This window comes from Solanum dulcamara, chromosome 11 (genome assembly GCF_947179165.1).
Source record: "Solanum dulcamara chromosome 11, daSolDulc1.2, whole genome shotgun sequence".
In the NCBI taxonomy this organism is placed as follows: Eukaryota; Viridiplantae; Streptophyta; class Magnoliopsida; order Solanales; family Solanaceae; genus Solanum; species Solanum dulcamara.
In genome coordinates, this window is record NC_077247.1 from 53,246,617 (window position 1) to 53,268,129 (window position 21,513).

At 35.6% G+C, this 21,513-nt stretch overlaps 3 protein-coding genes and 2 long non-coding RNA genes across 5 annotated transcripts; 3 read left to right on the forward strand and 2 right to left on the reverse strand.

The window, feature by feature from the left end:
• Nucleotides 1-397: 397 nt before the first annotated feature.
• Nucleotides 398-4,972, reverse strand: LOC129874643 (small nuclear ribonucleoprotein SmD3b-like). The gene is made up of 5 exons (XM_055949966.1): nt 4,652-4,972; nt 1,495-1,547; nt 1,357-1,423; nt 1,226-1,282; nt 398-703 (listed from the first exon to the last, which is right to left on the reverse strand). Exons 1-5 carry the CDS (start codon nt 4,808-4,810, stop codon nt 641-643), a joined length of 399 nt encoding a protein of 132 aa, XP_055805941.1. The 5' UTR covers nt 4,811-4,972; the 3' UTR covers nt 398-640.
• Nucleotides 4,973-5,931: 959 nt separating this feature from the next.
• On the forward strand, nt 5,932-11,471 carry LOC129874430 (peptide methionine sulfoxide reductase A5). The gene is made up of 4 exons (XM_055949718.1): nt 5,932-6,391; nt 7,694-7,806; nt 7,899-8,043; nt 10,758-11,471. Exons 1-4 carry the CDS (start codon nt 6,095-6,097, stop codon nt 10,953-10,955), a joined length of 753 nt encoding a protein of 250 aa, XP_055805693.1. The 5' UTR covers nt 5,932-6,094; the 3' UTR covers nt 10,956-11,471.
• A 707-nt stretch (nt 11,472-12,178) lies between these two features.
• On the forward strand, nt 12,179-15,343 carry LOC129874048 (uncharacterized). The gene is made up of 3 exons (XR_008762825.1): nt 12,179-12,813; nt 13,656-13,861; nt 13,955-15,343. It is a non-coding gene; the product is annotated as an uncharacterized LOC129874048 (long non-coding RNA).
• On the reverse strand, nt 13,059-18,101 carry LOC129874047 (zinc finger CCCH domain-containing protein 6-like). The gene is made up of 4 exons (XM_055949271.1): nt 17,548-18,101; nt 15,234-15,380; nt 15,017-15,141; nt 13,059-14,925 (listed from the first exon to the last, which is right to left on the reverse strand). The coding sequence occupies exons 1-4, from the start codon at nt 17,602-17,604 to the stop codon at nt 13,398-13,400; spliced, it is 1,857 nt and encodes a 618-aa protein (XP_055805246.1). The 5' UTR covers nt 17,605-18,101; the 3' UTR covers nt 13,059-13,397.
• An 833-nt stretch (nt 18,102-18,934) lies between these two features.
• On the forward strand, nt 18,935-21,252 carry LOC129874049 (uncharacterized). The gene is made up of 2 exons (XR_008762826.1): nt 18,935-19,427; nt 19,543-21,252. It is a non-coding gene; the product is annotated as an uncharacterized LOC129874049 (long non-coding RNA).
• The last annotated feature ends 261 nt before the right edge of the window (nt 21,253-21,513 follow it).

Here is a 21,513-nt window from a genome sequence, read left to right on the forward strand (position 1 = left end):
GTTGAGCCTCCCTGTAATTTTAAATGAACAGTACAAACTCTTGATCCCAGAACTCGCGATGCAGACATAATGATCGACAATTCAAACAAATATATGTTTTTGATCCTAACAAAGAATCTGATTTGTATGCATCACTCAATACCTCACACCTCAGAAAAGAAACAAGAAAAAAAAGGGCACTTTCAACACTCTTCAGTTCCAAGCACATGTTAGCTTAACGATACAAACGTAGGCTTCTGAAGTGCAACAGATAGTATACGGATCCTACGGCGAGTAACAAAAAAAACCGGAAGAAAACTTGCCTTTCCAAACAAACAGAGTATTTCTTTTGTGAGCTCAAAAGGCCCACATCAAGCATTAAAAAGACAGGTCCAATGATATACTAGAGGCACACAGGTGACAGTGAAGAACTGGACCAATCCATATTTCTTAACACAGGCGAAGTACAAGCACAAGAGGCAATTTGGAAAGCATTCATATTCCAGGCTTCTCAAGTTGTATGTGAAAAGGTAAGTTACAAAGTAGACGAATGTGACTCAGACTATTGGACCAAGGACCAACCATAGGAACCTACTCCAACATTCTTACACTAATTTTTACGATTGCTAAACCAGATGAAATAAAATCCCGCATCAAGCAATCATCTTCTTACAGGTGGCACAGTACCTCGACCAGGTGGTGCTCCACGACCAGCAGCCTGAGCCTGCAAGCAAGCAAGGTGTTTATAATCAGGTGTGTTTCTCCAATAGAAAAGTTGTAAGACTTGGCTAACATATTTACGATTAATTCCTTATATATCACCTCAGCCTCCCCCAAATAACCCCCAAACCCTTCCTCCCAAAACACAAAAAGAGCCAAATAAAAGCGCTGGGAAGAAATCTAGGCAATATAGTTATGTTGAATGAGGGAAGTCTAGGAAGTGTAAAAGTCACAGGGTTAACACTTCTTAAAATTGGATGCAGGAAGGAGACATAAATTTAACATCCCCTATAACTAGCAAAAAAGATTTTTCAAAGAAAAAAGAGAAGGAAAGGTAAGGCAATCAGATAGCGTAAAGCTCCCTCTCCTTTCCTCTTCTCTAAACCAAAAATAGAGTTGGCATCACAATCTCGAATTATAATTGCAACGAGCCTGAGGTCTACGAGTACCAGATGAGGTAAGCTTAGAAGTTGACTTCAAATATAAAAGTGCAACTAAAAGCAGTAAAAATTGAAGAAGCACTCACTTTAGCTCGCATAGCAATAGCACGCCCCCGACCAACACCAAGTGATGTGCCTTTTCCCTTCAAAAATGAAAATAAACATAAGCAAAGCACTTGACAGAATAGTGACAATTAAGAAAATGTGAGGAAAGAACCTTGATTCTTGCTTCTAGCCGCTTGAACATGGGAGCATTCTTAAGCATATCAGGAATTATCATGAACCTGGTGGAAATTAACGTTCAGGTATGATCTTACCAGCAATAGCACGGTATACAAAAAAGTCAACCATGTACCTGACTTTGCTGCCTCGAATGAAAACATGCTCTAGTTGTGACACTCTCCCATCCTGCAGTGATCAAAATTAGCAATGTAAAAGAGACTTTGAATTCTAGTTAGTCCAGCTTACTTCTTTCATCGACTCATCAAAATATGCCTAGAAGTGTCATTTTCAGTATTACCTAAAAATTCAGCATTTGCTAAAAATTAAGATAGTTTTATGTGCTTTATTTCATTTTTATATACAAATTTGTATCGTGACGCATTTTCTTTTCAGACATCATTTGTTTCTTTTCTCTTTTACTAAAGAAAAACATTGATATAAAAATCAAGGATAGGCACAGCAGTTGGTCCAACTCACTTTTTCCTACTTTTTATAATTTAAAGGCAATACTGCATACACCTACCCAAGCAAAGGAAAAAACAGTGAGCAACCAAAAGAAGGCATACAGTTAAAAAAATATAAATGTGGAGCTCATTATCATATATATATATATATATATATATATATATGGAGCAAATTAAAAATATAAGGAAGGCAAAATGCCACAAACTCTAAATCTCTACTGTTTCTTCAGCTCCCAGCATCTTTGATATGACATCAGTAAGCCCAAAATTAGGAAGAACAAAAACTTGGAAGATAAAGGTTCCCTAAATTGGAAAGATTTCCTTTCTCCATTCTTTAGAAAGTTGAGGTCCTCCTTAAAATCTCTAGTTTTTTATCTTCTCGTTGCTTCCTTTTTTTTTTTTTTGATAAGGTAATGAATTACATAGAAGGCATCAAGGAGATGCAAAATTTACAGAGCAATACCAAAAGAAAAAGTAATGTTAGCTCTATTACAAAAGGTCTAATCTAAAGTTAAGGAGCTAACAAAATCTAAAAACATATCAGGGGAAGTTACAGGGGAAAGGTTGCTCCAGCTACATAGACATGTTAAGACTCTGGCTTTAAGTTTGAAGCTTGGAGTGAGTGCCTTCAAAGCATCTTCTCGTTACTTCCTTTTTTGGAAGAATTTAGCTCAACACTAGAAATTACAAGACATTGCTACAATGACTGGAACTAGCTCCTCCATTAATATGAAGCAGATTTATCAAGAACATGATAGAATCAAAATAACCCACGAAAGTGATTGGGAGCGACCTTCCTTATAAAAAATGCAAATGAAAAGCACCTAATTTGCTTGGATTTTTCTTAAGCAATGACGAATTGTTGAAGGCCCGGTAAAGATGGTGAGACTTGCTCCAATCTCATCTTTTTTTTATGATAAGGTAAATGTTAGTGGTGTTCGGCCATGTATTTTTTCACTTTTTTACAGAGTTGAACTCCAGAAATCACGTTTGCCCATAAAATTTCGGAATTCAACTTCAAGTTGAATTCTAGAATTTTTAAGAGTTTGGAAAACACCAAAAAAATATTTTCACTTTTTTCAACACCAAAAAGATATTTTCACTTTTTTCACTCCAAATTACTCATAAAGACAAGAAAAAATCCAAATTGTATTCAATGCCATACACAATTTCAATTTTCAAATATTATTTCACTTTGAAAACAAAAACTACTTTCAAATTTCACAATATAACATGGATAAATGCCCACTAACTCTCATCTTATCAGTCGAGAAAAACAAAAGATCATTCATTTTCAGTTGAAAGAAATTTCATGAACTCTTCACTTTCCATTGAAAGGTAAAAGACACAGGGAAACTCAGATTCTTCCATTATCAATGTTTGATATGCCTAGTTGTACCAATTTCTCTAGTTGACAATATATATTTTATGCCTGTAAGCAACTTGGATGTAGTTATGGATGTCCTCGGGACCTTCTCATATTGATGGGAGATAGAGGGAGGTAGAGAAACAAGCAAGATAGAAGATGTGTTATTCTGGCTGTCTCATTAATGAACAGTATAGCCTCTGTTCTCATAATTAGGAGAATCAAGGAAAACCACCCTTGACTTTTATGGTCTTTGTCCTGAGGAATCACAATTTATTTCCCTCCCTTCAAGAATTTTCAGCAAACTGGCAAAGTGCACCCGTTTTGTATGGTTGAATGAGGCTTTCTACAGTTCCCCCTTATTCCTGCTGCAGGAAAGGAAAGAGAGCAAACTCTTGGTAACTTGAACTTCAAAAAGTTTCTTTTTTCTCTAGGTTCTCAAATGCTTTATGCTATCTTAACAACATTGGAAAAGACATACTCTAAATCTTTGTTTTCGGGCAACACATCTATGACAGTCAACACCACATTTGCTTTTCAAGGTTGAGATGTCATAAAAGTAACTCAAAATCAGCCAAAAACACAAAAAAGAAAATGGCAAGGTCCACACTCCTTGAAGCGAAAAGGCACGATAAAGTGAAGCACACAATTTAAGAAAGATTAAGAAATACCATGTAAGCAAATTTTCAACTAAACTAACTAATATCAGCATCGAATTAACAATAATGTTAATATTAAGCCAAATCCTCAAAGTTGAGATTAAGAGAGTAAACCAATTCTCATTGGAATCACTTTGTGCATCCTTGTGTAGAACACACACTTCTCTTAAATGTATGGCTTTACCAATGAAGCAATAATCCCTTGTTTTGCATCGCCTCATCGCTTCTAAGCGACGAAGCAACAGACTTTAAATAATGCTGCTCAAAAGGTAAAATTCTCAAGTTAACATAAGTGTTTTTATGTGATAAAAAAAAATAGGCTTTGTTACTATACGGGAAAAAACAGGATATTTACAGGTTTAGGAAACGATTTGATATAATAAAGACCATAATTTGAAATTAAAAGTCAATATATGATATATTTCAGAGCAATCCCAGTCTAGAACTGCCTAACCAAGATAGTAAGAATCCAGAAGCAAACTCAAAGAAATCAAGTTGAGAGGTGATCAAGAACTTCCTACTTCGAGCAATGTGAATAAGCATATCTTCACAGGGGCAGGTGACACTCTACTGGTAAATGGATAAAACTTAGGAAAAATGAACATGTCCATTCTGTGTACTACTACTCCACTTTGGAAGTTAAACAAGAGTAAGATACAATATCATAAGCAGACAAGAGAATGGAAGAAAATAACTAGGGTTTAGGGTTTTAAAAACAGCAAAAGAAAGCAGAGATAATAACGCCTGAAACAAAATCATCGGGAAAATCACATAAGAAACCATAAAGATTAGTAAGCGTACTTTAGCTGTGTAAGTGATGCTCTCGAGTTGGCAATTCCAGTTATCCTCGCACTCCACCATACTTCCTCTGTAAAGTTCTCCACTCTTCATCTCTACCGTCACTATATGCCCTGTCGCTTCATGTAGAAGCTTCACCGGTATGCCTAAGCTACGACTCATGGCTGATTTCTCCCGCTTTTCTTACTTCTCCAAAAACCTAACGTTGCTGGCTAGTGTGCAGCTTCTTCCACCGTGAAGAAAATGTAAACAAAGGTTTAACCAATATGATCAAACGGTTCTTAGGGCAAATTCTTGCCGGTTGTTGACCAGTGGATCAATTCTGATCCAACGGTTCTTGTTTACCCATGTTACATGATGTAGGTAGGCTTTTCTTTTCCTTTTTAAATTTGGGAGGTTCCATCTGAAATTTGACTTTACTACCAAAATTTGACAAGACTTAGCAATTGAGTCACTCAAATTTATCATGTTTTCCTATAACATCCTCAGGAGTCAGGGATATTAGAATTTATTTTATTATAATATAGTAAAAAATTGTGAAATTAAACTGAGTTGGTTATTATTATAGAATATAGCATAATGTGAAGATTTGACTCCAAAGTGGGCATAAAAAGTTCAACGGAATGCTTCACAATTTTAAGAAGGTAGTATTATGTTTGGTAAATTTTAATCTTAATTTATTGTACTTGTGGAGAATTATTTTTGTCAAATCTCATTAATCACAATATCAAAAATTATACACATCAAATAAATTGAATTTCAAAAGGTTACATCAAACTTCGGAGATAGATTAAATAACAAAAATTGTAAAAGCTAAAAATTTCATCTTCAAATGTAAGTTCAAGTTAAATTGTTTTTCTTTTCACAATATTTATTAAACTAATAACTAGTGTTTGTGTGAAATATTTTAAGAAAAATAAAAGGTCACACTGACAAATTTAAAGAATTAAAATTATATACTCCCTCTGTTTTTTTTACTTATCAAAAATTTTCTAATTTGATCAAAAAAGTATAATCTTTTTTTAATCTATTATACTATCAATTTATTGAAATAGTTAATATCTTAAAATCTTAAATGATCAATCCATCTATAGACTTAGAGTATCAAAATGTTTTGAAATTTGAATTACGACTTTAGTGATTAATAAGGATAAAATGATAAATTTACTATATTATTTTTTAATAAATATGTTAAGTTAAAATTCTTTTGAAAAAAAAAAAACGGAAAGATTGTATATTTAAGAGATTATTTTGAACGTACCTAAATATATGGGACCATTTTCACACATCACGTCTCATAAAAACAAGTTGGAATTGAGAAATCACCGAAAAGCAGACCGGAAAAGCGAGCTGGCAGTTCCAGCCAGAACGAGTGAAACAACTCCGCCTCGAAAAGTTTCGCCGGAAAGTGGGCGTAACCGTCCGGCTTTCCCTGCATGTGTACAGATGAAAGTCGCTAAGAGCAACTATTTTTTTTCTCCATATTTTTGTCATTTTACGATCATTCTGCTGGCATTGAATCCAGTTCTGAGCATCCGATTCCCAGATCGGATCCCGGAGGTTCCACATGATGCATCTAATCAGCCATTACAAACGGCAGTTTTCTCTCTCGGAAGCTTCTGGAGGTCGGAAGCGTCATTTGGCTGCCTAAACGGCATCGTAAGAACCACCGTCGGTTATGCTGGTGGTTCAAAAGCCAATCCTGAGTACAGAAATTTGGGCGACCACGCTGAATCTGTACAGGTATTTGTTTAATTTGTTTCCTTAGGTAGACTAAGAACTGAAATTGCTTGCCACATCATATTTATGCCTTAATCGCCTATAATTGAAATTACTCCAATGTAATGTGTTCGCCAGCTTTTCTTTTAAAAGCCTTTGATGCGATCTGTTGGAACATTTTCAGGTATGTTGACTACATTGTAAAAAGAAAAATGGACAGTTACAATTAGGTTCCGGGTAGACCAAACCAGCGCCTTGTATGTTCGTTATGTACATAAATATTAATATTCGTAGTTAATTTTCGTTAGAAAAAAGTTTGTGGAAGCATTTCTGGTTGTAAAGTGGAGTATTGAAGTGATTGTGTATGATTACCAATGACTATCTGTGAAGAAACGACTAGGTTGTAGGGAGTATACACTTTTTGTGGTTATCCAATAAACTATGCCGTAGCCAGGAGCAAGTTTGATCAAAATTCAGTCGCAAAGGCGTATATGAAGGACAAAAATTGCTAACTTTTTGAATTACACTTTCTACGGGACGATAGGAGTGACATTATCTGAGGTGGGAGATGAGAAACAGTATTCCATTCAGGGGTTATCCAATGCAAACAATATGATAGGAAGAGTCAGCTAATACATATCTTACATATTTTATTGTCTGGCTGAGTTAACACCACCACCACCCAACAACAACATACCCAGTGGGCTGAGTTAACACCAGCTTTACTTAATTAATATCTGGATGACTGGTTAGTCCCATTCTAATTTGTGGTTGCAGACCTTTTGTCACTGTCTTAAATAAATGCAACGTGAATGGAAGGGTTACAGTAACATGATAGAGACGCATGCCACTTACTGAACAGAATGAATACGAAGGCATAGCCTGAAATGTTTTTCAAGTGCTTTATTTGAAACTCCCCTGTTTCATTCCATGTTACTGCATGTAGTAGATATGATACCTTTTTGTGGTTTTTTGGATTTGATATATATGTTGTCTGATTTTTCTAAAGCTTTTATTTGCTGCTATGCATACCTTTTGTAATCTGATTCTTTGGATATTGTGGATAGTGTTTGATGTGATCTTGTTTCGGTTTCCATTTTGTTGACATGGTAGTCTTGCCTGAAAAAATGTTTTAGGTTCTGAATGAGCTTTGTCTAGCCTAACTGAACATGTTCCATTGTTTGTTCCCAATTTGCTTCAAATAATTGGCTGTAGGTTGAGTGGCATTTAAAATTTTCTTATCTGGACATTTATGTGTAAATTTTTTGAATGTTTCATTTGTCTCCTATTCAACATATTCAATGTACTAAATTTAGTTTCTTGTAGGTCGAATATGATCCCCGAGTAATTGGTTTCAGACAATTATTGGAGGTCTTCTGGGCTAGCCATGATTCTAGGCAAGTCTTTGGGCAAGGTCCTGACGTGGGTGACCAGTACAGGTAGGATCCTTGACTTTAACATGTGTTCCGTTTTTTACTTGAGACTGAAGACAAACATATGAAGAGCAATCTTATAAACTTTCCTAGTGCAGGTCTATTATTTTCACAAGCGGCACTGAGGAGTCCAGATTGGCTGCTGTTAGCAAAGAAAGAGAACAATCAAAGTCAAAGAGCAGCATTGTAACCACTCAAATTCAACAGCTTGAAGCCTTTTATCCTGCAGAGCCTGAACATCAGGTCTAGTATCCACAACTACATTATGCTGATACTATTTATCATAATTTCTGAGGGGTTTAGTACTGAGGATTTGTTGCACTTGCTTTCTTTATAATAAAAAAGGGGGGTTTAGTTGTGAAGTTTCCTGCCATAGTTGATTCTTACCCCTAAAAATTCATAGAGTTGTTAATGATGGGGATTCAGGAGATGCTATTGACGCAATGCCTCACTTAGCAGTCAGATGCAAGGGGGAAGAAATAGAATGGGTTTTATCTGGAGGGATGTGTACACACAGATTTGTTTAACCGAGAAATCCTCAGAGTTAGCTGGCACATGGTTCGGAACTCGGTGGAAAATGGGCCCATCTCTCTATCTCTTTCCACTTAAATATAAAACCTTTGTGCGCAACAGGGTTCGAACTCGTGACAGCCCCCTAATCCACACATAACGAGTTGACTCTTACCACTAGACCAAAACCCTGGGAGCGTCATATTTGGAGTATATAAGGATTGCAAAAAAGAATGTATAGTGTCTTTAGGAAGAATTATACACGATAAGCAGGAAATAGAAACGTCTGCACGGGACCTTAATGCTACCAGATTTGCAGAAAAGAGTTGAGTCCAAAACATTGAAAAATGTATTGAATGACTTTACAGAATTCATGTCCAGCAAAATGTTATTGGTTTGCCCTGATCACGGGTGAGATTTATGTGGAGGAATAGAAGGATACATCTCAAATATATAAGATATTATATCCACTGATTAAAGGGCTATTCTCAACTTAAAGAACCTTAGCAAGTGCTTTTTTGGGGCCTTTTACCCCCTGAAAGTGGGATTGGAAGGGATTACCTTTGATAAAGAAAACTTTCTTGTATTCCTAAATATTGTATATCTGGTCAGCTAGCAGAGTGTCACAATGCCAATCTGAAATAGGGATTGGGGCATCTGGAGACTAGCTATTTTCAATCGGATGAATTATTGAGCTCTCTGGGATAAATCTTCATAGTAATTTGCATGCTAGGACTAAGGAGAATGCTTTGTTGAATCAATACTGGTAGTTTCCAGATGACGTCAAAACACCATCAGTAGAGTGTGTAAAAGAGATTATGTAGATAAACTGTATCATGATTCATAGGGTTCTTAATCAAAAATTAAAGTAAAGAATCATGTATTGTTCTGACTGGAGTCTCATTTGACGACTCTTCCTTTAAACGTGGAATTTCCCACCTTTTATCCATTTCCAATGTGAACAAAGGTCATGATTGCTATCCCTTTGGAACATCCAATAAAAAAGGTGATGTTTTTCTTCTGAAGTAAAGAAGGTTTCATTAGGCTTCAAGAAGATGCAATACGTACAAAAGAGTTAGCTCTATAACTGGGTGAACTATGCTACGACCATGGAGTCGAAAGAAATTATCAATAATATTTACAGGGAGGGTGCTCTGGCCTCTGGCTAGAAAGGCTAACTGAAACATCTACCTTTCAGGGAGTGTGTAGGATTCCAAAGATCTGTTATTCCTGTGTCTAAATACACCAAATAATAGTTGATGAGATCATTTTCAGATCCTTTTGATGGCCTTCTCAACTCTCGAAAAAACCAGCATTCATTAGCTTCTTTTATTGACTGTGGCATGACCCAACTTAGTCCAAAAATAAAATTGAAAAGCTCCCGAGATTTGCTGCAGCTGTGCCATGCAGAAAGAGGTGATAAAAAGGTGATAGGTTGCAGAGGTTGTTAAAGGGGAAGGAGAACAATTCTGAACTTGTCTTTTAGAAGACACGTGCAGGATTAGGAAATTGACAAAGTGGATAGCATCCTATAGAAGTTTACAACTATAGGCAACTTGGGAAGGATGTTAAGGTACAAGTTCATCTTGAAAGAGCTTTTTGTTTTGTCAAACTTCAAAAATCTAGTTGATAGTCGCCATTCAAGTTACTTTCAGAATTCATCATGGACAATGAAGGCACTAAAGAAAGCAGTCTTCACTTTACATGGTGCACTATATATATGAGGGCAATCTTAACTGCCAATAATATAAGAAAGAGAAGATGCATCATTGTCAGTTTTGCTGTATGTGCTAAAGGCATGCAGGGGATGTGGATCACATGCAGTTTTGCTTCTCAAGTATTGACCATGATTTTCTCCATTGCTTCCTGAAACAGTTGTTGAGACATTAGAAAGCTGATGAATGAAAAAGATAAATGCTGAAAATAACTTCTCAAAAAAAGAAAAAGATTGGGAGACTGTACACCCTTATATATATTTTATGGTTAATATGGCTAGAAAGAAAGCAAGAATCTGGTAAGACAGAGAAATCAATTAAGATGTTAAAAGTTCTCTCCAATTTCAATTTATTTAAAAATTAGAAAGTTTTTCTTAGCGCACTATTTTTTCTGTATACCTGTTAGCATAGATAATTGACTAGACTATAGGGGAATGAAGGAATATTTATAATAGAATACTTTTGTGTTTGACACTATCTTGGCGTATCTTAATAAAGTATTTGATTTATAACAAATATTTGGTTCAAGGAAAATTTAGAGGGACGTACACCATATTGGCTTCTTTCACGGTTCTCGTGTTTTATCCTAAATTGATTCACAAATAATGTGGACTCTTTTTTTTTCTTTTTTTCTTATGTTTATAATAGTGTTCTTCTTGTTTATGTGATTGCCATTGCTTCAATGATCATTTGAAGCACATGATTGACTAATCACTACTGTCTATTTTTCAGAAATTTGAGCTTAAGCGGAACCCCTTCCTACTTCAATTGATGGGAAACTTGCCTGAGGAGGAGCTTGAGAGGTCAACACTGGCTACAAAACTAAATGGCTATGCAGCAGAACTTTGTCCATCAAGAATCCAAAAGCGGATTGATGCAAAGATCAATGATATTATCAAGAAAGGTTGGCCCATTCTCAAAGAATTTTAGGTATACATCTCAAGGGTATATGAGAACCTGCAGATCTTTGTTAAGGTGTAGAAACTGAAAGTTTCCTTTGCTGAAGTAATATCTTGCAGATGACAGAATACCTTCATGCAAATTCATCCTACATTATAGAATCTGAATAGCGAGCAGAGACCTTTTTACAGAGATTAATCAAATTTGTTTGTACAATCGGAATGTTCACAATAGGTTTGATTGGACTAGACTGAGCTGATACCTTTTTTGCAGAGATTAGTCAAATATATTTGTACAATCTGAATGTTCTGTATAGGTAATAGGTTTGATTGCACCAACACTCAGCATCGTTGTGAAAGGGCTGTGGAACCTTAAAATCATGTTGTTGTAGCACTTTTTTTTTATTCTAATTCTATGTATGCTTCGCAACTACGTTATCATGATGTAGTAGTTGCAATTTGCAAATACATAAACTATTTATCTACAATCAGGCAACACATTTAGCTGATTGGATTATTTTTTTTATAAATTTGACCAGTTTTTGGAGGGTTAAAGAATTTAACAGATGTTAAATGTTCTTTTTACCTGTCTTAAACTGCTGGCAAGCGAAATGTTGTTGTAGTTTGGATTTGATTGTCCATAGATGAACAGAACCAGCAGCGGAGAGACGATAAGATATGCTTGAGGATGTAATAATTTTTGGATCTCAAGTGGAATTGATTATTCTAGTAGAAAAGTTGAATCCAATTCTGTCAAACTGATTTACCAATTCGTTTGCTTATTGACCTTTCTGTTTACTTCTACACTTTGATGTGACAACTGGAAAGGAATACGAGGGAATTTACAAGTGATCCTATTTATCGTGTAAAAAAGATGTATGTGCCTTTCACTATTAATTTTATTATTCTCACCTTTAGTGTAGAATTCCTTTCAGATTTATTTCGTCCAGTTATTGGTCAATCGTTCAGATTTGAAAACTCGGTCATCTTTGACATGATTTTCAGGTTTTATAAAGTAGCAATTATTTAATACCTGTCCCAAACCCATAAGTTTAGAATCTGTCAAATCTCATCGTCCCAATGTGTGGATGTTAGTCGTACGTTTTCTTGAAACTTTGTTTTTTGTTGATTCAAAATTTTTGATTCAAAATTTAAAATTTATGAGTAAAAAAATAATAATTTATGTGTCCCAGGAAAATCAAACCTCTATATAAAAATGCAAGCTAAGTTTATGTGAGTTCGTTCACTACCACTGGGTCGATTGGCTGGTTTGTTAGTAAATTCTTAATAAATATTTTTTATATATATTTAATAAATTTTTCAATATAAATATAAAGTTCACACAAATATTATTCCTGAAAACCCTAACCCGACACGCCAGATCCGCAGCTGCCATGAAGTATTCATGGCCAAGCTACTTTGTAGATCTGAATCAACTGCAGTTCTTGCATATTGCGGTAAGCTAATTACTGGTTTAGTCGGTGACCTTATCGGTGATCTGACTTCTTTATTTCTCCAGAAAAGGGACATCAAATAGCCATATAGAAGCATATCATCAGCATGCCCTAAACCGATGGCATTCTCATGTGCAAGCTGCTCCTTCATATCTTTCAAGATGTCAAAATCTGAAGGGATCTGAGCAAACCCAAGTTTCTCTTATACCACCTGTTAGTTACAAGTTACAATTCTGTTCGACATTATCATGGGCCTAAGTATCGAACAATATGTGAGAACCAGAATATTCCCAGTCAAGTCTCAAGTTTCTGGAATACAGAATTTGTAGGAAATTGTGGCAAGCCATTATTAGTTTATTAGTAATTTCTTCTTTCCTGTTGAAGTAGTGGTGGGGCCACGCAACAATTCTCTCTCCAACCAACAAACTTATACAGGTACTCTATCTATTCATCCTCATATAAAAAAAAGTTCTTCAATGTCAATCATTAGCCCATGATTATTGTTATTCGATTTAGTACAATTTTCACCAACTTTAAAGAGTTTAACAAACTTTGGTCTATCAAATGCTGCATTACATTAATAACTCCCACTAAATTATAGTAATATAAATCAAATTAACATCTTAAATTCATTATTGATATCAAAAGTACGTCACTTTTATGTTTTTCATTTTTAAAGAGGGGGGAGAGGCACTACACTGGATTGCGATTGCAACAAGGAGAGCAAAAAACGATTTCAGCAAAACCTGTCTGAAGAGAAATATTGTCGAGGCAAAAAACGCTTCATCCAAGTTCAGAGTTTCAAAGGAAAACTCCTTCAAGTTTTTCAGTTAAAAGCCAAGACTGATTCTAAACTTTTAATCCGAGTTTTAAAGGTCTGCTCTACAAAATTTCCCTCATGGAAGAGGCAAAACGGAGAGCATTTATTTAAACAGCTGTGCAACTGCCTTTGTCACTAGTTTCCTGTATAAAAGAAAATGATACCTCTTGAGTCATGTCCTATTAGTAAGTTCCCCACTTTACTTCTTTCTCTTTGAATCCCGAGCTTCCGACATCCCCCCAGACCTCTTTTGTCCGGATATATCATGCAGGAAGGGACAAGAGGAACCATTACGGCATCCCCTAGGTTTATTAAAGAAAATACAACGCGTCAGGCTGCGCTGAATTGATTTTTGGTTCTTTAACAAACCTGCCCCCCGTTTATTATCACGAGGATTGGTATTTTGTAAGGATTCATCAACTACAGACTCACAATTGTCTCCATGTTCCTTGATCAGGGACTTGCAGTAATTGATATCCTTGCGAAGAGGGGTAGGACTAGTCATCGAGGATAAAGGAGATGTATGACCAACATTTGGTGAAAGTGACAGCTTAGGCTGCAAGGTGGTGCGATGGTCTGCACTTGACAAAACCACATCATATTTGGAACAAGATGAAGGAACCAACTCAGAATTAACCAAGGGCTTTCCTCCTGCATTGTCAAGTACTCCATATTTGTTACTCAGTTTCTTAATCTTTTCCAGATTTAGGTCTGAAGCGGGGTGAACTATTGACTTACTCTCTCTAATGTTTGCAGTTCCTAGATGAGGAGGGGCCCCTTGTTCATTTACCAAACTACTTTTCACGGATGTTTCAGGCTTAGTCATCGTCAAGGGCGCAAATTTTGCCATTGGCTTTGGGCCAAAACTTGGTCCAGATCCTGCATAGGGAGCTTGGCGTTCATTAATGGGTTTGTTAATTACCTTATCGGTTTTTGTCCTAGGCAAGGGAATCAATTGATCCACCGGCCTAGACATGATACCTATAAAAGAATCAGCTGTTGCAGCACCAGTTGCAGCATTGTTAGCGCTTCCATGTTCATTCATTAGCTTTGGTATTTCTTCTGGATTGAGGAGAAGTCTAACCAATAAGTTGGCATCGATCAGACTACCCTGCTCTTGATTTTTTGCAAGAGCAGTTATAGCTGTTGCTACAGCAACTGTCAAATCACATGTGGATGGAGATTTGGTGACAGGGTTGTGCTTAGCAGGTGGCATTTCAGAAACTTGAGACTCGAGCTGGCGAATAGTCTGGTTTTCACATATTGTTCGATACTTGGGCCCATGGTTTTGATTAGCTATTTGGTCTGGAAAAATTTCAGTCTGGTCTGGAGTGCTGATATATTGGGGGACAGAGTTGTAACTAATAGGTGGTTTAGGAGAAACTTTGGTTTGCTCAGATCCCTTCAGATGAGAAGTAGATTCCACATTAGAAGGCCATCTTACAGAAAAAGGAGATTTGGTCAGAGGTTTCCTGGGATTTTGGAAGGTTGACAAAGACTGGGGAAGCGATTTTCCATTAGCAGGTAGCTTTTGAGAAGTAACTATACTGACAGATGATGATGGACTATAAGTTAGACAAGCATCTGGCAATTTGCTGCTGATGGTTTGGGATGGCGTTAAATGGAATGAAACTCCTACATCTGTTTCTTCTTCGATGGGAATGATTCGAATTACTGGAGTTTGATTATCATCATAAGTTTGGTCCAGATCCGACGAGGTGTAAGGACTGTATGGCAATAGGAAAAACAAAAGATTACAACCAAGTAATTTGAGACAAAGAAGCTATAAACCTAAGAGATAGTCCAAAAATTACATACTTAGGAGGAATTGCATGCCGAGAAGGACAAACCACCTCAATCACTCTCTTTTCCCTATGCTCCTGATCCCCTGCTTCTTTACTATCTTCACCAGAAACCACTTGCCACTTATTGTTCAAATTAAACTACCAAGAACAACATGAAATTAGTTATTACGTCAATGTGTGCAGAAACTATGCAAATAAAGGCACCTCCTATCATCTAAAACTTAGATTACCTTGGGAGGGCATTTCCATTTAGCCAAAGATCTGTAAGAAAATCTCTCTTTTGACTTCATCAGGCAATGCATCTGCTTTAAATGAGGATGATGTTGAGATCTCTTACCTACTTTTGATGGGCAATCCTCTTTTCGATAATGTTTTACCTGTTGAATGTTAAAATATACAAACTTGTTAAGGAAAAAACTAAAGCATATCAATGTTCTTGATAAGTAAAACTGAAAGCATGTCAATTTGACATGTCCTTTATACTACACACTTAGAATATCTCCTTTGGAAAAAGAAAATATACAGTGACAGCACAAAAATCACTTCTTCATGTCCGCTCTACCTTCAAAAAGTGGAAAACAATTGTCAATTAACAACTCGAGCATTTAGTTGCCTCTGTGATGTACTGTTATGGTCCTCAAAAGCTCAATTAGCAAATCAGATGCAATCCACGACCACTAACCCTTGAACTTTGAAGAAGGGATGAAGTCTTACTAAGCAGGGTCTCTTTCAAAAAATAGTAACACGACATTGACCGATTAGAATAGGGATAAAAAAAAAAAAGAAGAAGACTATTTAATGAACTATGATATGCATCACATCACAATCAAGCATTTTTGGTTCAGCAACATCCGATCTTGAATAAGTGAATACGTGATTTGAAAAGATAAGCATCACTCAAACTTTTTTGCTGCTTTGAATCAGCGATTGAACCGCTAGTAGAATCTCGACAGTTTTTTTTGTACAGTTGATTCTCCTAAGTGTTATTTGCTTTAAATAATTTACATTCACGAGCATTTATGCCTCTAAGAGCGAAATGATTTGAAATAGCACTTGTTGAACATTTTGAGTCTTTAAATCTTTATTTGACAAATGCTTTGGTAACTTGAGGAAAAGATTTTACATTTGATTCTATTTAAATGAGTTGGATTGGTTATGAACGTCATGATTTAATATAAGTAGATCTTTTAAGGCTACTAGGCCAGAAATTTATTTTTGATTGTTGCCATAAAACTACACGTGTCAGACTATGAGTAGACTATACCTAATGGTAAAGGGCTATGGCAGAATGCCCTTGTGAGAGAGTACTAGTATTGTGCTATAACAACATGGTTGAGTCGATTTGTGCAGCACTACGATGATATAAAATGAAAAAGTAGGTTCTATGATACTCGTCGCAATGTAGATCACCCAATTTGACCTTGGATTGTGTCGGTGTAAGTTTAGTACTCCCCAGTGAAGGGTATAAAAGATTTGGATACCTTTAGGCCTAAGGATCCGAAAGTGATTCTTATGATTCAATTCAATTGAAATGGAATTTAATGATTATATATAAATTATTTGTGAATGGAATTGAAAGTTTATTAGGTTGAGCTGAAATAACTTTATACTTGATCCTTCATCTCAAATGTAAAACGAATTGTAATTTGATATTAATGCATTTTGTATTATGTCAACTAATACTTGCATTGATTTTCTAATATAAAGTCTTTGACTCTTTTTTGAGGTTTCCATTCTCGTTCAGCTCTTGAAATCACATCCCTCGCTCTCCTGGTGAGTCGAGCCTTCTTTTCAATCGGTCTTGGTTAGTTCCACCTCTTTGCAGGTTGATGACATCAGTAATTGTCCCAAGTTTTAATTTAAGAGAGTCAATTATACTTGTTGAGTATTGTGACGGTGTACTCAACCCTCTTTAGGAAATAGGACCCCTCTATTTTCCATATTTGAGGATGAGGTGCAGCAAGTGATGAGTTGACATGGCTAAAGTTACTCTCTTCCTGAGGTATATGTTGAGGCACCATTTTTATTTTGTGTTAACTAGTATGTTTTTCTTCTTTTTCTTTAGTTAGAAATTATCTCAGGAGTTTAATTAGATTTTGTTGTATAGAGGCTTCATAGATAGTTGTGTTGGATCGTAATAATGGGAGTATACATGACATACATGGAAACTAGTTAGCATCTTCTTTTCCCCAATCCTTAATTTCCCCTTCCAGATTTTTCTAGATTCGAGCCTCATTCATAACAGAGCATCAAAACTAGTTAGCATCTTCTTTTCCCCAATCCAAACTAACAAAAAAAATAATCATAGAATTCATAACTGAACCAGTAAATCATTAAGAAAATAAAAGGCAATGCAGTAGAATTTTGCAAGCAAATTCATATGTGTGCTTCTCTGCAACAGACACACATCTATATCTATGTGTACAAGAAACAGAGACCAACCTGAAATTGATCCATAGTCATATATAAGAAATGAAAATAAACATCAAAATTTGTGCACCAACCAGAGTAAACAGAGACTCGATGGAGAAATGTTGTTTATACCTGACAAAGATTAGGTCCAGAAGCCCATGAAACCTTCTTAGATTTCTTCAAACCCATGATGAATTCGCTTAATCAGATTCTCAAATTAATTTAACGGCACTCAAAATTCGCCTTCAGATGATAGGTTTGTCAATGCAAGTCTGAATCAGTATGTTGTTTCCCTAAAACAAAAGTAGAGAGATTTGAGTTATCAACAGAACAGAACAGAGAAACCCTAGAATCTTCGTTTTTGTGAGTGGAAAAAATGAAAGTTGAATAGGCTGCGGCGCTGCGGGAGTGAGTGATATAGTCTATATATTTGTATTTTGGCTGCCGCTTGAAAGATCGTTACACGCCTTTTCGTATTTAACCGCCTAACACCTCATTACGCCATCGTCTTTTTATTTTTCATTTAGGGTTGATTAGACTAAAATACCCCTATACTATTACTAAGTTACAGATAGATCCTTGCAAAGTTTTTTCTTAGCTCACTATTTTTTCTGTATACCTGGTGGCTGGTAGCATAGATAATTGATTAGACTGAGGACATATTTATAGTAGAATACTTTTATATTTGACGCTATCTTGGTGTATCTTAATAAATTATTTGATTTATAACAAATAATTGATTCAAGGAAAATTTAGAGCGACTTACACCCTATTGGCTCTTGAACAAAGATTCATTACTGACAGAAAAAGTGTTTCTGAACTTCTACTTTACTGGACCATTTGGTTTTGCAGTTTGTTACAATATTCAGATTTTGAGTAACTTGAAAAAGAAAGACTTTTTTGTTGCCAGATTATTTTTTCTTTAATTATTGTTTAGGAATGACATCAAGAAACGAAGAAATAGAGTGCACCTTGATTTCTGATGTATCATTTATTAATTCACAAATAATGTGGACACTTTTTTTTCTTCATGTTTATAATAGTGAGCTTCTTGTTTATCTGATTGTCATTGCTCCAATGATCATTTGAAGCACATGATTGACAATTCACTACTGTCCATTTTTCCGAAATTTGAGCTTAAGCGGAACCACTTCCTATTTCAATTTATGAATTTCCAAAATAATTTCAAATTGAAAAGGAAAACTTCTTTATATGTGTCCAAGGCGAATCGAACCCCCATACAAAAAGGCAAGCGAAGTTTAAGTGTGTTCCTTCACTATCATTGAACCAAGTGAATGCTTTGTTAGTAAGTTTTCAATAGATATTTCTTATATATTTAATAGATTTCTGCGTATAAATATAAGATTTGCATAAAAGTTATTCCCAAAAACCCTAATTTGATACCCTAGATTGCCGCTGCTATTATAAGTATGCAAGGCCAAGCTATTTTGCAGCTCTGAATCAAATGTAGTTCATTGCATATTCCGGTTTAACCTGTTTTTATATTTGTCAGGTAAGCTAATTACTAGTTTCATTGGTGACCTCATTGATGATCTGATTTCTTTATTTGTCAAGAACAAATATGCATGTTTTTACTTCATTCCAAATGAATCTATGCAAGCTATGTTTGAAAGCGATGCTAGATCTATCTCTTTCTCATTTGAATTGTCAATCCAAGTTCTAATCAGTAATGAATCCCTATTTTTTCCGATCCAGTTCCTCCACTAAGGCTGATCTATCTCTTTCTCGTTTGATTTGTCGACCCAAAGCCTAATGAATCCCTCTTTTGTCCGATCCAGTTCCTCCACCAATGCGAACCCTAGTTAGACTCAGGCATATCCTGTCCTGACTCAGGTTCAACCAATTGGATTTTCAGATTAAATTCAATTCAGATATGTCCTGACTCAGGTTCAGCCAATTGGAAAATATTTTGCACTTGACAACAGAAGATAATGAGGAAAACTTTGTCCAGGCATGTGTGATCTTTGCTGAACTTCTTTTTTCTAATTGATGTAAGTTGCAGTGTATTTTTAACTGCTAGATGTGTTGTATGGAAAGTACATTTGATTAACTGAGGAGTTCTTCTGCTTATGCGCAAATTCATTCTCTGATACTTGCCAATTCAAGTGTGCAGTTGTGGACAGGAGCAAACTGGTTCTTTTCTAGATGTTGCAGCACCAAACGGTTTGTCTTGCGGACCTATCCATTACAAAGCTTTAGTTTTTTTTCTTATTTCTCCTTAACAAGTTTGCATATTTTACCATTCAATAGGTTAAACATAATCGAGAAGAGGATTGCCCATCAAAAGTCCGTAGAGGATCTCAACATCATCTTCAGTTAAAGCGGACGCATCCAAGTATTATTAGATCATCATCTCGAAGGAAGACTTTGTCTGAAGCAGTCAAAAGAGACGCTTTCCTACAAATCTTTGGCTAAATGGAAATGCCTTCCCTAGGTAATCTAAGTTTTAGATGATAGGAGGTGCCTTTATATGCATAGTTTCTGCACACATTGTTATAATATCCCATTTAATGTTGTTATTGATAGTTTAATTTGAACGAGATTTGGCGTGTGGTTGATGGTGAAGAAAGTAAAGAAGCAGGGAATCAGGAGCATAGAGAAAAAGAGAGTGCTTGAGGCGATATATCCTCCTAAGTATGGTATTTTTGGACTATCTTAGGTTTATAGCTCCTTTATCTCAATTTACTTGGTTGTAATTTCTTGTTTCTCCTAGTGTCATAAAGTCCTTACACCTCGTCGAATCTATACAAAAATTATGATGATAACCATACTCCACTGATTCGAATCATTCTCATTAATTAACACCATCCCAAACCATCAGCAGCAAATCTGCTTCTTCAGCATATATTGTTTGTAACATCTGCTTCTTCTTCAATGGGAATAATTCGGATCACTGGAGTTTGTTATCATCATAATTTTGGTCCAGATACAACGAGGTGTAAGGACTGTACGGCAATAGGAAAAACAATAGATTTCAACAAGTAAATTGTGACAGAAGTTATAAGACCGACAAGGATAAACCACCTCAAGCACTCTCTTTTCCCTATGCTCTAGATCCCCTGCTTCCTTACTTTCTTCATCAGCAACCACACACCATTTCTCGTTCAAATTAAACTACCAATAGCAACATTAAATGGGCTATTACAATAATACGTGCAGAAAAAGATACCTCCTATCATTTAAATTTTAAATTACTTTGGAGGGCATTTTCATTTAGCCACAGATATGTAAGAAAGCCTCTCGTTTGACTGCTCCAGACAATGTCTTCCTTCGATGATGATCTAATAATATTTGGATGCCTCCACTTTAACTGAAGATGATGTTGAGATCTCATACCGACTTTTGATGGGCACTCCTCTTCTCGATAATGTTTTACCTGTTGAATGGTAAAATGTGCAAACTTGTTAAGAATTGGGACAAGTAAAAGTCATCATCAGATGAAGGTGAAAGAAAAGAAAGATTCTATATACCAGAAACAAGGCAAAGGAAAACCGTTGGTAACCTTCCTGATGAAATGGGTATAACTACCTTACAGTGCATGCTTGTACGAAAATCGTAGGTTCTTCTGCATTGAGAATGTTGTAAGTATTATCTGGTGGTCAAAGTACGGTCATATATTGGACTTGGGAACGTGTGACATTTGAGTTGAATTCAAGTGTTGGCCGACAATGACAAACTACGGTCATCTATTGGACTTAGTGGATCAAACTTATTGTCCCAAAGAGTTTAATTCTATTCCGTTGTATAGAGGCCTCATAGATAGCTATGTTTGGATCGTAATAATGAGAATATATACATGATAACACTTTTATTATTTTTATTATTATTATGAAATGATTCATATATGGTTTAAAGTTGAAAACGCTTCATGAATGATTTGACAGTAATTTGAAATTTCTCTTCGAATTGTTATTTGCTTTAAAAATTTACATTCATTAGTATTTATGTTTTTAAGAGACAAATGATTTGACATAGCATTTGTTGAATATTTTGATTCTGAAATCTTTCTTTGACAAAAGCTTTGATAGAGAAATTATTTTTACATTTGATTATATTTAAATGAGTTGAATTGGTCAT

Coding starts and splice junctions, on each gene's coding strand:
- LOC129874430 (XM_055949718.1), top strand. CDS start 6,095: ATGAAAGTCGCTAAGAGCAACTATTTTTTTTCTCCATATTTTTGTCAT. Junction 7,807..7,898: donor GACGTGGGTGACCAGTACAG/GTAGGATCCTTG, acceptor TTCCTAGTGCAG/GTCTATTATTTTCACAAGCG. Junction 8,044..10,757: donor CTGCAGAGCCTGAACATCAG/GTCTAGTATCCA, acceptor TCTATTTTTCAG/AAATTTGAGCTTAAGCGGAA.
- LOC129874047 (XM_055949271.1), bottom strand. CDS start 17,604: ATGGGTTTGAAGAAATCTAAGAAGGTTTCATGGGCTTCTGGACCTAAT. Junction 15,381..17,547: donor CTGGACCTAATCTTTGTCAG/GTATAAACAACA, acceptor AACATTCAACAG/GTAAAACATTATCGAAAAGA. Junction 14,926..15,016: donor CGGCATGCAATTCCTCCTAA/GTATGTAATTTT, acceptor ATTGCCATACAG/TCCTTACACCTCGTCGGATC.
- LOC129874643 (XM_055949966.1), bottom strand. CDS start 4,810: ATGAGTCGTAGCTTAGGCATACCGGTGAAGCTTCTACATGAAGCGACA. Junction 1,283..1,356: donor GGCTAGAAGCAAGAATCAAG/GTTCTTTCCTCA, acceptor TCATTTTTGAAG/GGAAAAGGCACATCACTTGG. Junction 704..1,225: donor CTATTGCTATGCGAGCTAAA/GTGAGTGCTTCT, acceptor GCTTGCTTGCAG/GCTCAGGCTGCTGGTCGTGG.